This window comes from Pipra filicauda, unplaced genomic scaffold (assembly GCF_003945595.2).
Source record: "Pipra filicauda isolate LSUMZ 115617 unplaced genomic scaffold, ASM394559v2 scaffold187_size1440530_pilon, whole genome shotgun sequence".
NCBI lineage: Eukaryota > Metazoa > Chordata > Aves > Passeriformes > Pipridae > Pipra > Pipra filicauda.
Window position 1 is genome coordinate 349,827 of NW_024104295.1, and position 16,023 is coordinate 365,849.

Below are 16,023 nucleotides of genomic sequence, written 5' to 3' on the forward strand. Positions count from 1 at the left end.
GGCTTGTCCTGATCCATATGATACACAAGGTACAGTGCTGCAGTTTGTCTGTTCATACCAAATAGGCTGGAACCTCTACCCTTGTAGTGAAAAATTAATTTCCTTCTTTTACAGAAAGAGGATTTGAGCCTGTCCCTCAGCAGACAGCTGACCACAAGATATTTGGGGTTTAGCAGTCTCTTTGTGGTTTGTTGTAGCTGATCACTGACAATGGGGTGTAATGAACAGGGCTTTCTGCTTCAGCTGTTGGGGTACTTACCTCAGAGAGCCAAGACTAAATTTCTAGTCCTTGTCTAGTATAAAATACTTAACCTGTAGTTTGTTCCTGTGGAAGAAAACTGAGCCATGGTCTCCCAACTGTCCTGCCTGTAAAACAGCAGCAGTCATGACCACAACAGTGCCTTTTGGAGAAGCCAAGTGTACATGCCCAGTTCCAGGGGAATGTCCAGAATTCCAAACCCAGTCCAGTTAGAGCCTCCTTGCCATTAATGGGATGGTCTCTAGTCCTTGACAGGAATGTGAGATAACCTACAACTCTCCTTGGTTTTTCTGTTAGCTAACTTTGTGAGCCAACCATTTATTATGCTGGTTTCTGTGAGTCCCATTCCTGACTTCCTATTTTTCCTTTCTTTATGGTATAGGGAGCCTTGGTAATGGCTTGGGCTGTGAGTTCTAGTCAGTGGTGGACATTATAAACTACTAAGTGCTGCAGAGTTGAACAAAAGGAGAAATGGTGCATCTGCTGTAGGAGCTGAAGTACTGTGTTTCCAATATTTAGCTTGGAGCTTATCCATTAACTATAATACACTACTGTCTGTACAGGCATTTTATTGACTGAGATAACGGCTGATTTCTTATGCTGTTTATATATTTCTGTGTATGTATGAACCTGTGCTTGAGAGATGAAATCTGCAGTAAGAAAGTCGAGAGAAATCTGAAACCTGCTTTGTGGTCTTAACAGTTCAATGGTATCTCCAGTGGAGGAAAAGCAGGAGTTTTCTGGACAATGGTGTTCACTTAGCAAAAGCAGCAGCAGAGAAAAAGGTTTAAGGGTATTATACTTTGAATTATATTTGAATATATTTGAATTATGTCAATTTTTCTAGAACTGACATGCAAATTGTTGACAGATAATAGCTACTGACTGTGAAGGGTTGAGGTTCTGACTTAAATCAGAATCCAAATTGTGAGATTAGTCTATCGAAAAGTTATTGACTTAGAAGGCAGACATTCCCATTTGACTAGTTATTTGGACTGCAAGCACTTCTGAAATTCAGTTTCAGTCATTTCACAGAAGATGCCTGAAACAGATCCCATGAATTGCATTGTGGAAGGTTCCTGTTTCAGGATGCACGAGAGTAGATATTGCAACTTGGGTGTCTTATGAGGCCTGTCCTACCTTCTGCTCACTGAGCAGGTCCTCCTGGTTCCCCTCATGCTCTGGTCATGACCCACCACACATATGCCAGTTTACTCGAAGGGAGCAGAGGCACGGGGAGATGTGGAACCCCAGTTGTGTTTGCTCTGCACCAGTGGCAGGTTCCTTCATCTCAGAACATGCTCGAGTCACAGGCCATTTTGCATAGTCTCAGGAGCTGAGAGACCTGTTCTGACAAGATGTTTGTTTATTACAGTGTGAGATGAAGATACATTTGGATAGTTGCTTTTTAAATGTAATTTATGTCAATTACAGAGTAAATGACTGCTCTGTTAGCAACCATAACTCTTTCAAAGAGCAAAAAATTTTCTTTAGGAAGAAATAAATACCTGGCTCAATTTCCCATAGTAAACCTTGCAGGGATATAAAGACTTCTTTCTTCAAGTATGAAATAATTGCTTTTGAATGTCATGATCAAGTTGTATGATTTATAACCCCATTGTCATTCATTTTGAATCCATAATTCATACATCATTATTAATTTGTGAGATATATGGGAGTTACTTGAAGGTCAGTAGCTGACTCCAAGTCTCAAACACACTTAGACTTTTTTCTACATATTGTTTCCTTTGATCGTATGTTTCTGTTCATCATTATTTTGCAAAGTAATACTGAACACTGTTTAAAGCCATTGCTTTGAAAAAGTGATACTACTTTATATAAACCATAGTTGAAAGCTCAGAGAAAGGGTAGTTGTAATTGTCTGCTGGCAGTGTTTGAATTAGATGTAGAGGAAGTGGCTAGTTGATAGTTTGACATGTATTTGCATTGACAGCAGCACTTTTAATCAAACAGTTGCATATCATATACACACTGACTGGGCTAAAACATCTATTTAACGTAGACTAATAAATGTGTATTTATTCCATGCTACGTTCCAGTACAGCATTTAAGTAAATACTGCCCAATGTTCGTTTAATCCTTTTCTAAAGAGTATCAGGGTATTAAGCTATGTAAAATGGGAAAGAAAATAGGTGTCATGGCTGTCTTTTGATGGTAGGATATTGTATTGGCTGCCTTCTTCCTCACCCTGATGCTCTGGTGACCCCTTGGACTTCTGTACTGAAGTTGCAACAGTACTCAGAAACAGCTTGGAAACTATTAAGTGCCATGATCTCTCCTTTGCAATATTCCTCTGCATTCACAGCAAGTAGTCTCACAAGTAGGAAAACAGCTTTGGGAAATGAGAGTGATTTTTTTTTTGATGTCACAATTCCCACTGGTAAAAAAATGGGGATTAAAAAAAAAAGTGGGCAGGAAAAAAGAGAGTAGAAGTCTACTGTAATGCTTACTGGTTATTTTATTGCTGTACAAAATAACAAGAGCTCCACAGTTCCTTATGAGAGAAGTATTAGACAGATATGATGAACTGAACAGTTGAGGAGTAAGGTAGAGACAGGTGTGGAAGACAACCTTAAAGCAGCTATTCCACCAAGGAACAGAACATAGTTATACCTGAGAGAAATAAGCAGCAATAAAAACCCCAAGCAAATCACTGTTCAAACCCATCCCTCTCAGGTGTTTTCTTCCTAAAAACTGGGAAGGAGGAGAATGAGTGATCTGAGAGTCATTTGAGTAGATAGGAATAAGGAACAAATTCTCCTGCTATAGCACTGTAATTTAATGGTGCACTTTTTACAGGGAAAGAAAGTACTGGGAGGAGAGAAATGATAAAGGGGGAAAAGAGAGAAAATGGTCAAGAAACAAGAATTATAGCATTTGTAGAAGTTGTTCCTTTGAAAACCTGCTACGTCAGACACCAGAGAATTTGGAATAATTAATTTTTTTTAAACAGGGCATTTTTAACCATAGTGTATAAGTGTATAAATGGATAAGTAAGAGGCTGTTTAATATAGCATTATAAGGTTCCCTGGCTATAGTTAGATAGAGTCAAATTAGATAAAGAAAACTGGTTTTTTTCAAGTATATGTGTAGTTAATAATCAGATCAGTTCATTTAAGAGGGTGATAAATTTTCTGTAATTTTAAGATTAAATCTTAATTGGTTATCCCTTTAAAATAATGTGCTTTATGACACCTATGAAAAGGGCTTTTTGAGAATATGGTAAATCTCAATGGGTTAAAGAAAAGTTTGCAAAGTATTCTGCAGACAAAGTGCTTGAATTCAACTACTTATAATGATGTACACCCTTTTGCTTTGCCCAGTGCCTTCCATCTTAAGAGTCCTGTTTCATTGTAAAAATTTTAATAATAATTTGAAGAGCATACAATAATGATAGTGTGTCCTGGAGCCATCTACTCTAGTGGTTCTGTATTTCTTTTTTTTCTCTTTCCTTCCAAGAACACCAGAAATACTATAGATTTTTAAAAATAAGACAGAGCTGTTAAATGAAGGAAAGAAATTTTGTCATATTTCACAGTAGAATTATTCAGGATTTATGCTGAAAAAGGCATAATGCTTAAAAAACACTAGTTTCATGTGTTCCCACAAATGAAAAATCCTAAAGTGTCTGATTGTATAGACCTTAATGATACCTCTGGTAAGATACTGATTTTATAGTTGCTGCATAACTTGTGAAATGCACAATATTCAATCTAAGTAGAACAATCGTTTCATTTATACTTCTGCTGGGTGTTTATGATGCCTGTTCAGGATCACAGTCATTTTCAGATCCCAAGCATTAGTGAAATATGAAGCACGAGCAATGAAAAAAAGTCAACAAACCCACACACTTCTTGTAAAATCTTCCTCTGACAAGCCATGTTGCAGCTTACATAACACTTGAAGAACCTGGACTTGCAAGTACAGAGATTATCTCTTGGTATGTCCTCTCAAGATTTCAGCCATGCTCTTGATACCATTTGTTCCTTTATTTGAAGTCCAGATTTTTATCAAGTAAAAAGTCACTGGAGGTCATGATTTTTAGTTCATATCCACTGGAACCAAACCATAACTGTCTAAAGATCTTTCCTCTCTGTATGTAGTTGGTAAGAGTCTCCTCCCCTAGATAACCCATATATGGGAAAGACATACCAGAGCCACTGACAAAAATAAAATGACAATTTACAACACTGTTAATGTAGAGATAGTGACACTTGGTTCCTAACCATCTCCTGCGGGAATGTTCCACAAGTGTTCTCTACAGCTTTATACATTTTGGATATTCGTTGTTAAGAGAAAAGATTTCTCCTACTTTCCATCCCTCCCTAATCAATTTGTGTAAATGTCCTGGTGGAGAACTACTGTATTTGTATTTGAACTTTAGAGATTACAGTATTCTAAATAAATGTATTTTTTTTCCTATGTAAGAAAAGGAAAGGGGAAAACAGAAGAGGAAAAAGCAAAAGAAGTTACTGATATTACATCTCAAGACCAGGAAGAAATAAATCTAGAAAATTCACTTTGGCTACCGCCATCTGACATCATTTTAATGGATTACATTAATGATGCTTCCAAAACAATTCTACCACTAACTACTACCCGGGAACAGGTTGTGGCCCTTGCACAGTGAGTACCAAATTATATTCCAAAAGTTGAATTAGTAAAATAACTGTTTTCTTATCCAAGAGCAACTTTTCCAAATTCGGGTTTTTTCCCATTCTTAACTGGAATCCAAATCAGCTGTGTTCCAGCATGTTGACATGATTTTAGATTTTAAGTTTCTTGTTCTAATTCTGGTGCTTTAGCTTAATATTTTTGAAATAAAGTACCACTTGCAACAAAACAATGTAAATTTTTCATTTTGAAAATATTCATACGGGCAATTTTAGGTTTTTTTTTTTTTAAATTATATGAAACTGTACTGATTCTTTCCAATGAACACATCAGCTCCCTATAGCATCTATATCATCAAGGAGCTCCAGAGACTCAGGTGCTGCAAAGCCTAAAAACACAAGCTAGAACCCCAACCTAACAGTCAAGACGGCTGCAGCTTACATATGTATCATCTGTTCTTTCTCTTACCATGTTTCTTATCTACTTGGTTTGGAAGCCCCTCGGGACAGGAACTCTCTTGTATTTTGTTTTTCTATGGAGCCAAAAGCATGAGACGAGTTTTCTAATGCAGCTTTTAGATCCTCTTCTAATTAATATCCTGATGGTTTAATAGTGCCACAATATTGCATTGGTGCATGTACAGACTGTTGTTATCAATGTGTGATTCATTAGTTACACTGACTATTCAGCCTGGGCACCAATCACTGTCACCTCCAAGCAGTGTGTCTGCTTTCATCTTCTCCTTAGTTTAACCTTTATTATCTTAGCAGTTTCCTGGCTGCCTCCTGAATTTGGAGAGTTTGGTGTCAGATCCCACTGAGTCTCACAAAATTTGTTACTTTCACTAACTCTCATTTTTAATGAAGTGGTCTAATGTGATATGAGGGATGACTTTTCTGTTGATTGCAGAGTTTGAAAGGACAGATATTCATCCTTAACTATCCAGCTGTGTATAAATCATGCTGCCTTCCTCAAGGTGGAATCCATAAAATGCTCTTTAAAGTTCAGTCTTCTAACCAGTGAAATACTTGCAGACACACAGCCCAGTGAAACAATCACGGGAAATTTAAGCAGAACGTTTTTTTCTGGGGATTTTTCTGTGCGTGTTCCATTTTAAGTGGCTGCCTGAATAGCGTGTGTTCAACAGGGAGGGGAGGAAAAGGCAGCTGCTGCATCCCTCGGCAGCCTGGCAGCCTGGGCAGAGTTCCTGCTCTGCTCACCAGAGAGGGGGTCGGGCTGGATGAGGGAACACCAGCAGTGCTGGCTGTGTCCTTTGGAACAAACACAGCGCACCTTTGTGCACACACGGCGGTGCTGAGCACGTCAGCTCAGACAGCTTTGCCGTGTTCAGTGAGGGCTGGCCGTGGGCTCACACAGCGCGAGGGACTGCCTGGAGCCCACACTATTCCAGCTTCACCCAGTAATTCCCAGCTTCAAGATACCACATCCAGCCTGCTTGGTGATAGCTCCCCATGCCCGTGCTGTTGGAACCGGTGCTTCCTCAGCCCTCGGTTTGAGAAATGAGGCCTCGGAGGTTGCCTTGCTTGTGCTGTGCAGACAGAACCTGTTCACAGTTTCTGTAGAGGAGGGGATGCAGATTTTAGCTCCCTGTCTGAAGCAATGGCTTGTGATTTCCATGTCAGCTCTGTGACATCTTGTCCAGGGTAAGAGCCCCTCAATAACCCTTGTGCCTGTGGCTGGAGACACTGCAAGGAACAAAGGTCTTTCCATACAGGGACCATGCATAGGGCGGTGAAGGTGTGTGTATGAGGAGGTGGGGACTTACAAATCAGAGCTTGGTCTTGTGTGTGTGCGCTCACTCAAAAGACATCCTTTTGGCAGAGTTGGCACAAATTGGGAGTTCTGATCTGCTTCTGTGACTGAGCCACTTGTTTTAATGGATGCACACTCACCTCTCACCGCCAAAATACAGGCTTCAGTGTAAGAAAGCACATGTAGAAGTACCTTCAATGAATACAGTTGCTTTTCTGTGTTGGGATCATTACCTATGGCTTTATTTTTGTCATATATATTCTCAGGGTTTTATTAATATTTCAAACAAATGTAATATGTAGCTCACCTAATCTGTTATCTGTGAAGATGAACACTAGCTTCTGTAATTATTTCCTCAGTAATTGATGATTTTCTCTGAGGACTTCATGCCTATACTAGACCTCTCCAGAATCTCTTCTGGCAGTTTTTGCACCTTGGTTTAGGTCTGTGACAAATTTGAATGACCTGAGTTATGGTTATCTATATTTATAGTAAGCATATTTAAAATACCAATTACTGAATTAAAAAAATTAAACAAACATAGAGGAAGTATTAGTCTCATATTTCATTCACTTACTGGCTGTATACATTTCATTTTGCTACATTTTTGTGATAAATACAAGAGGAACTGTCGATGTAATTGATCCCGGTATGCATTTGGAACAGGTTTGTTGCAGACAGGATGGGTGGCTCTATTGAAAGAGACAAACTACATGACTTCAGCTGGGAACTTCACATAAGTGAAATAGAATTTGAACTGAAATGCAACATTGTGCCTATCGGGAAAATCAAAAAAGGGACGTTCTATCACAGGGCTTTACTTTTCAAGGTACATTAACATTTATTTTGCAACATAACATATTGATTTTAAATGGATATTCAAAACTATACTTGCATCAGTATAATACCATATTTTTATTCCTGTAAATCTTTTGTATACGCTTTAGTACTTTTTCACCAGCAAAGTTGATTTCCCAGTGAATGAAAGCCAACATTGCCTCTTTCTGTAAGCATTCTTGTTGTCATTAAATTGTCTTAAGTGATATGAGCAGAACACTTGATAAATGGCAAAAAGCCAAAATATTTGATTTGGAGTCAAAACATTTTACGTTTTCTGTAAACTGTAGAATATGAATTATGCAGCTTCCTTCTTTTTCCATGCTGCAAATGTAAACTTGTTGGGACAATTTTTGTTTGGTATCTATCCAGTGTTCTACGATAGTATATAACAGCTTTAATGTTCTAGTTTCTTAGAAGTTCACAAGCATTAACTTCTGGGAAGTTTCATTTCTTCTTTCTTCATGTGAAGATATACTGGTGCAGTCTGGTTATCTGTCCCATACTTTTTCCTTAGCTGGATTTTTGTCTTTCTTGGGAAAGGAAAAGAGAAGCAAGGGCCTAGCACATTGAGCTGGAAGGACCTAGGAAAGAGCACACAGGAGAAAGAGCACAAACCTAAATTTATGGTATCCATTGGGAGAGGAAGTTCCCAACTTATTTTATGAATAGTCTGAGGTTGTGAATTAATTATCCTCCACTGTCCTAAGAAACCTTTGTAGGGAACAGATCAGCTCTTAAAGCCACAGCACTCTAAGCAATGGATATCCTTGTCCATTTGTAACAAGTTAAAAATCTTCCAGGACTTCATTCCTTCACAGCAGATGCATGGTGAGAAAGCAGTTTTGTAGCTGGAAACCATTACAGGTCTGTCTGTGATAGTGCAGCACAGAGGAAAGGCAGGTGTTTCATCTAGCAGGCACTTGCCTTGCATTTCATTGCTTCCCACATTTCCAGGGCTGAAAAGCAAGGAGTGTGCTTTGGAGCGAAGCAAGAGTCCTAAACTTACACTGATGAAAATGTTACATTTTTACACTTAATATTTCATATGAGCGACATGTGTGCAGTGGGCCTACACCTCACTGCTTGAATACACTTCAAAATACTATTCAGAATTAAGTCTTCCAACCAGAAAAAAAATATTGCTGGATATTGTGGGTGTTGCACTTCATTTGAGATCTAAAGGACTGGCTGATAAACAAATGTATCATTATCTGAAAAGAGTTAAAATTAATATTTTTCATAGTGTGCATTGAATACGCTCAAAATAATATTTAAAAGCCTACACTTTCTAAGCAGAATGAACAATAAAGGTTTGGACGCTTGAGAGGTTTATAAAGTCTGTTTCAAGGAAACACTTCACTTTTAAGGTATTTGTTTGCTTTTTAAGCATCTCTGGGCCTTGCTGTAAATCACAGAAGCTACATGGATGAACTGTGATTAACTACTACTTCTTTCATTTTTAGGTGATAGCGGACAGAATTGGCATTGGCTGTAGTTTAGTTCGTGGCAAGTATAACAGAGCTTGGAATGAAGTTAAATTGGTTGACGACTTTCCCAAGGGAATAGCTGGGCTTCTGCTTCCTCCTCAAGAATATATTGTAGATCTAATGTTTGAGCCAGGCTTTTTGATCAGACAGGGAAGTGCAAAAGCGGATCAATACAAACGTATTTAATCATCTTGACAAATTTCACCAAATAAATATTTTAAAGATGTTTGCAGTGCTGTATTTTTGAAACACGGGGTTTCATATCCAACTATCAAAAATAAGCATATCTGGTATGTTGTCTTAAACATTTAATTAAATGAATTTTTGGTATCCAGCTTCGATGCTTAGAAATGTTGTTAAATTTTTTTGTACTATTTTAAGACTAAACTGTAAAACTATAGATTAAAATTTGGTAATCAATATTTGTTATGTGCTAACATTAAAATGCTTATTAAATAGGTTTAGATTATTTCCAATACAGTATTTTTTTCTTATTTTCCTTCTACTCCCATGCACATTTATAGAAACTACTTGTCCATGAAGCAAGAAAATATGACATCTGGTGAAATAACAAGTTACCTAAAAACAACTGAACAATTTTTGTGTGAAATAACCCAAGAAATGAGAATTAGAATGAAGATAATGGTACACTTTCAGCCTCTGTAGAAAACATCCCATATATATTTCTTAGAACTTGGCAGAGTTAATATTTACAGATAATAAGGTACTCTAGTTGAAAGTAAATACTGTTTGTCCTGGCACAGGGAAGAGAGATGACTGATAAATTAATTCGTGTGATCTCTGTTTAAATTCTTTATTTTTCACTTGAAGATAAAATGGACTCTGAGAAGGCAGCAGTTTTAGACAGGGAATTTGTATTTCTTGCAGCCTTGGGTAATGTGGTGTTGCTGAAGTGTGGTGGTGCATCTAAGAGAGGTAAAATACTGGCTACAGCCAGTAACTCCAGTAAAGACTTCCTGGTGAAACTGTCAGGAATGTACTGGAGTATTTCAGGGAGCACCACTATGAATTGAGTTTACCATAGAAAACTGAGGAAATGCCCTGTACAGCAGTTGGGCCAGTGCAGACAATGTTTTACAGAACTGAATTTCAGAAGAATTTCAGAATGCAAACAACAAGGCATTTACTTCCTGCCCACCAAAAATGTGACTTAAAAATTTGTTGTCTGTGTTCATTTAGTTTTTTAATGTTTGCATAAGCAGAACCGCTTGCATTGACCACTTTAGATTGAGGAGGTTTGTATCTGTTGTATTCATTACTGCTTATGAGCATGATCCCACCACTCCCCCTCCTTCCTCCTCTGACATGCAGCATGATTTCCTGGTAGCCCCTGGGGAACATTTTATCTTTCTGTTGTAAATTCACTTATATGGCTGCATGCTCATTTTTTTACCTTATGTTCAGCAGCACTCTAGACATCAGAAGGAAAAAGAACTCTGGAAACAAAATGCATGCTATGCTGGTAGAACTGAGAGGAAGGTGAGGATGTGTTTCTTATCATTGCTATGTAGCAGGTAGGGGGATGGAAGGTCATATGCTCTCCCTGACAGGTATGACTCGGTATAGACATCTACAACTTTGAAAGTGCAGTAAATTGAAGTAAAATAAGAATTAATTTCCTGCTAGCTATCATTTTGTACAGTTTTCTTACAAAAATTCTTGGAATTTCATTATTTTGTATTGGAACCATAATGTTAAAGTGTGACTTACTGTGTTTGAGGAGGTCTTGAAAAGAAAGCAATTTCTGTTGTTTCTGATAAAAGTCAATATGGGGGGGAAAAAAGACAAAATGCAGTTTTTAAAAATAAAAATTGGGAAAATTCTAGACATATAAGCTCACTTTACATAAAATAAGTATCTAAACAAATAAAACCATATACTGTACCCTGCATTGTATAATGAAGAATTTGATGATCCAAAAATGTTGGATGAGGGTTGTTTCATGTCACCTCAAAATTTTTAGTTTTGTATTATCTGAGTTCTGTCACTTCAAAATTGTAACACATTTGGGTGTCAGAAATAAGATCTAGGCAGAATATAAACACTACAATCTCAAATTGTTACTCTGAAAACTGCACTTCAGTTGTTAAGTAAGTCAAGAGATGCCACACTTTTTTATTTGATGTTAACCAAGGACCTGTAACTGTGCCCATGGCTTCAGTGAAGAATTCCCCCAGGCTTGAGAAGCACATCCCAGCTCACACTCATTCCAGAACTGAAAACAAAATGTTTAAACGTTTCTACAAGGCTCATCTGGGTGCATATTCCCAGGACATGTCTAATACACTGTTTGGCTTGGGCCATGCCTGAGAGAATTATCACCTTCCTCCTTTTAAGGCGCAGATGGAGAAGGGCCTCATATTTCCTTTTGCAGGTTATGCAAGATCTCTTTGCCTATTTTAGAATAAGGGACAAAATAGGCTCTTCAGCAAAAGACTCTACTAGAAAGTTCAGTGCCATTAGGTTTTCTGTGGAGGTCTAGCTGTGACCAAAATTCTTCCAGTCTATGTAAACCTTTAGAGCTGTCCACTGCTGTTCCTCGCTCCCTCATCCACGCTGCATAAAACTCCCAAAAGTAACAACCCCCTCCATGGGCTCCATAGCGCGTAACATGTTTCCTTTCTGTGGTGCCAGTGTTGTGCAAGTTTGCTTTAAAACATGGTGCCAAGTTCTTGTGAAGCAGAAACTGCTCCAAAATCCCTTCGCCCTTCTGCTGCAAGAAAGGCTAAGCTAACTACCCAACCAGAGACCTCAGTGCACGCTGGCTGGTACCACAGCTTGTAGTCTCACTGTTCCCCATTTCTTTTTTTCTGTTTTCTCTTGCTGTTTCCAGGAAATATTCCTCGATTGTCTTACTGTTTCTGATACTCATCTCTTGTATTTTCTAATCTACATCCTGTCATGGTTTAAAACCAGCCCCACACAGCTGCTTGTGCTCTCCCCCTCTGGTAAGGTGGGGGAGAGAATCAGAAGAGGAAAAGTGAAAGAACTCAGTTTAATAGCTAAAGCAAAAGCAACATTAGGAATTCGTTCACCATTTCCCATGGGCAGGCAGGTGTTCAGCCATCCCTAGGAGAGCAGGGCTCCAGCATGCATAACGGTGACTTGGGAAGACAAACAGAATCCCAGAATCAGGGAGGCTGGAAAAGCCCTCTGAGATCATCAGGTCCATCCTTTTGACCAGATACCACCATGTCAATTAAACCATTCTAAGTGCTGTGTCCTGTCTTCTCTCAAACACCTTCAGGGATGGTGACTCCACCACTGCTCCACCACCACCATAAATGCCATCACTCCAAATATCCTCCCCCTTCCTTCTTTTCCCCCCAGTTTATATATGGAGCACGATGTCATATGCTATGGAATATCCCTCTGATCACTTGGGGTCATCGGTCCTGGCTGTGTCTCCTCCCAGATTCTGGTGCACCCTCAGCTCGCTCACTGATGGGGTGAGAAGAGGAAAAGGCCTGGGCTCTGTGTAAGCTCTACTCAGCAATAACAAAAACATCCCTGTGTTATCAATGCTGTTTCCAGCACAAGTCCAAAACACAGCCCCATACCAGCTACTGTGAAGTAAATTAACTCTATCCCATTCAAAATCAGCACACATTCTTCTATAGATCAGCAGTGCTTCCTAGCTATAAGGATTTGAAGAAAAAAAACCCCACGCCATAGCATGCTTTTAATTCCATTTTAATATGAATGTCACTGAAAAAGATGCTTTTAGTGACAGAGTTTGAAAGAAGATTCCTTAAAGGCCAGGTGTCAAAAAGATATTAAAAAGTCAAAAGGTTTTTCAAAATGCCAAGTCATTAGTTTTAATTGGCATTAGGGAACAAATTATGAAAGACTGGAGGTCTACTTAGTGTCCCAAGATGTAACAGATGTTGGTAATGATATCTAATTTCCAAAGCTGGAAAATTCTCTGACAAACAGGCACTCTTAAGACACAGTTTATCCATGGTAGATCATGCAGAAGAATCATGCACTGTGAGTGCCAGTTTCTTTTCATTACATTCTTTTTGCTGCAGACTTCTAATGTAATTAATGGGAGCTGCAGTACCAAAGAGAGAACTAGGTAACTGAAGGCTGGCCCTTAGGTATAAAAATATGCAAAAGAGTCAGGGACTATAAGCCCAAACATTGTGCTATTCAGGAACTCTTAAGTATCAGGAATTGACGAACTGGAGCTTTGCAGCACTGGGCCAAATTTAATGTTGGGTCTAAGTATCTCATGGCAGTTTCCACAAGCCAAGTGCCATGTGGCATGTGGTACAGCTCTAAAACACAAATAACATGAAATACAGGCCAAGTTCAGGATGCAGTGTTACATATGCCAAGGATCACACTGCTCCAGTGGTCAGGGCACCTTCTTCAGAGCGAAACCTCTGATCAGAAATCTGCAGTTATTTACACAGGGATTAGTCTGTAGCTTTTGTTACCATGGGACAGAGGAGAGATGAGAGTCACAGATTCATAGAATGGTTTGAGTTGGGAAGGAACTTAAAGATCATCTCATTCCAACCCACCTGGTGTGGGCAGGAACACCTTCTACCAGACCAAGTTGCACCAAGCCCCATTCAACCTGACCTTGAACAATTCCAGGGATGGGGCATCCCCAGCTTCTGTAGGCAACCTGTTCCAGTGCCTCACCATGGGGCTGCTGCTGATTTAGTGCATTGTTGCCACTTGTTGTGTATTTGCTGACCACAGAAATTCAGCAGTAAACAGCAGTACAGGTTTCAGTCAGGTCTGCGCTCAGTTTTGATACTGAAACGCTGCTGAACATTAGGTGGGTGGGAAGGTATCTTTGCTTGCCACTCAAAAATTAAAGCAACACACTAACAAATGTGCTAGCACATGACCTACCATAATTGTCCTTGCTAGATGAATGGCAGTATGGTGTGGAACCATACTTTAGGTGAAACCTAAAGCCTTTATCACATTTATCACAGCAGCATTGACTCAGTACTCTCTGTCTTTTAAAAGGCTCCTCACCTAAAGTTCCCACAGAAGTAGTTGTCCCTGCAGACCTGCCAGTCTTTATATCACATGAATCTGGAGGAGAAGTTTTTGCTCAGCTCAGAGTTGTTCAGATAGGTCCTGGAAATGAAACCCAACTCCTGTTTCTGTGGGAACAGGATATGCTGGGCCACATTGCCACCAGGAACTCCATTTTCATGAAATGGAAAACCAGCTCATGCCTTGAGAACAGAATGCTAGTTTTTCCAACAGACAGTTGGTGACCAATTTTTTTAACTGCATCTTTAAGTACTGCTAAAAGAATGAGTTTAAGGCACACAGGTAGTGCAGAACTGCACACTCTGTACCTGCACATCCCTTAAGCAGTTTTTTGAACTAGAGTCTCTTGCACTGCTTCTACCTTAATACGTTTCTTATTTTTCAAATCACACATCCATTTGATAAAATCACAATCTGCTTTTATATAACTGGGAAAATAAAACCCAAACAAAACAGCCTCCAAAAACACAGATACCAAATTAATTTTGAGATATTTCACACCCTTCACTATCCACGTACTTTATCAACAGTCCTGTTCGTTACTCCATAATTCCTTCCCTAGTGAAATCAAGAGGCAAGTTCAGCCTTCCTGTCTGGCCACAAGGCAGGTGTCTCTCACAGGAAGCTGGCAGTGTGTTCAAGTGCCCCATCAAACTCCCCCCCAAGCTGGGTCACAGCCTTTAGGGGTGCTGAAAGCTCTGCTGAAGCTGCTGCAGACCCAGGGCACAACACTTCACACGGGTAAGAGGTGCTGGTTCAGGAGGATGTACCACATAAAAAAATATAGGACCAAGATATTACTTCTTGACCTCTTTAACTTGTTCAAATACATTCATTTTTAGTAGAACATTTCCAGAGGACGGGTGCTGCCAAGAGGTCTTACTCTCACAACACAAGTCAATCAGAACTTGAATTCCCAGTTAAACCATTTCTGCTGCTGGTGGGACAGTGGCAGTACAAAAGATCTGAAGGTCATTTGAAAGCAGGGAATGCACACACAGCCTCCTGCTTTCTGCTTATCTTCTAACCAAGAGCACTACAGTGAAGGTGAGTCACCAGCATAAAACCAGTGGGTGACTCTTCCAGAAGCGCCTGCATCTAAGTGAAGGTAAGATGGAGGAAATGCAGACTTTGGGCAGACTTTAAAGAACATGATTTTGTCCTTTCCCTGAATAAAAAATTCATTAAAAATAAACTTGGGGGCTCACCTATGACAGAAAGAAAGAAGATTCATAACTTCACTTATGTGAATCCCAGATTTAAAAATACGTCTAAGATGAATGACTGGGAATAAAACTTGTTCTGGTGAGGCCTTTTCCTCAGGAATTCCCGTTTGCTGGGAAAGAGGCAAACTCTGTTATCAGGGAAGTCAGTCTATTGAAGAGAGCCACTTCCCCAATCAGAGTGTGAAGCATGACATTTAAAATTCTTAAATTTTAATCATTTATATAATTAATCATATATATAATCATTAAATCCTTTATATTTTACTTTTTATGATGCAATCATGAATTAGCTTTTTCCGCATTTGTAAAGAGAGGATAGAACAGATGGTCAGGGCTTAGTTCAGGGTGTGATAAATCCATTAAGATAACCTACAGAAAGCTGCTGCTATGGCAGATGCTGCCAAATAACTGTTTGTTCAATGGTCTGTTCAGGCTTTGGGTACTGGGTGGAAGAACCATCCCACTTCTTCACTATCTTGAGGTACAAGGGATAGGAAATCACACACAAGACTGTGGAATGTATTATTACTGTCTATGTGGCTCGAGAAGTTTGGATGGTATGATATAGGGGATGCATAGGGCAATCCAGGGAAGTAGCCTGGAGTTGTTGCTTCCCAATAGCTGCCCCTGCAGATACACATAGCCCATACAGGCCTGTGTGTCTACTTTTAGCTGAACCAATGGCCCAATTGCAGAGTAGAGTTCTCTAACAAGGAGTGATTGCAAAATATCCATTTCACTTTGAATTCATGCCTTCGCT

General features: G+C 39.3%; 1 protein-coding gene across 10 annotated transcripts in view; it reads left to right on the forward strand.

Moving 5' to 3' along the window:
• ARMC3 (armadillo repeat containing 3) overlaps positions 1–9,470 on the forward strand; it is a 60,382-nt gene extending 50,912 nt beyond the window's left edge. For 8 of the 10 annotated variants that reach the window (XM_027751705.2, XM_027751704.2, XM_039380154.1 and 5 more), the window contains 3 exons: positions 4,709–4,906; positions 7,334–7,496; positions 8,971–9,470. In XM_027751705.2, coding sequence (XP_027607506.1) covers positions 4,709–4,906; positions 7,334–7,496; positions 8,971–9,180 — 571 coding nt within the window. In that variant the 3' untranslated portion in view covers positions 9,181–9,470. Of the gene's footprint in view, positions 1–961; positions 1,045–4,051; positions 4,059–4,708; positions 4,907–7,333; positions 7,497–8,970 lie in introns of all 10 variants that reach the window. The other 2 variants (XM_027751713.2, XM_027751711.2) reach the window with 2 other exon arrangements.
• The last annotated feature ends 6,553 nt before the right edge of the window (positions 9,471–16,023 follow it).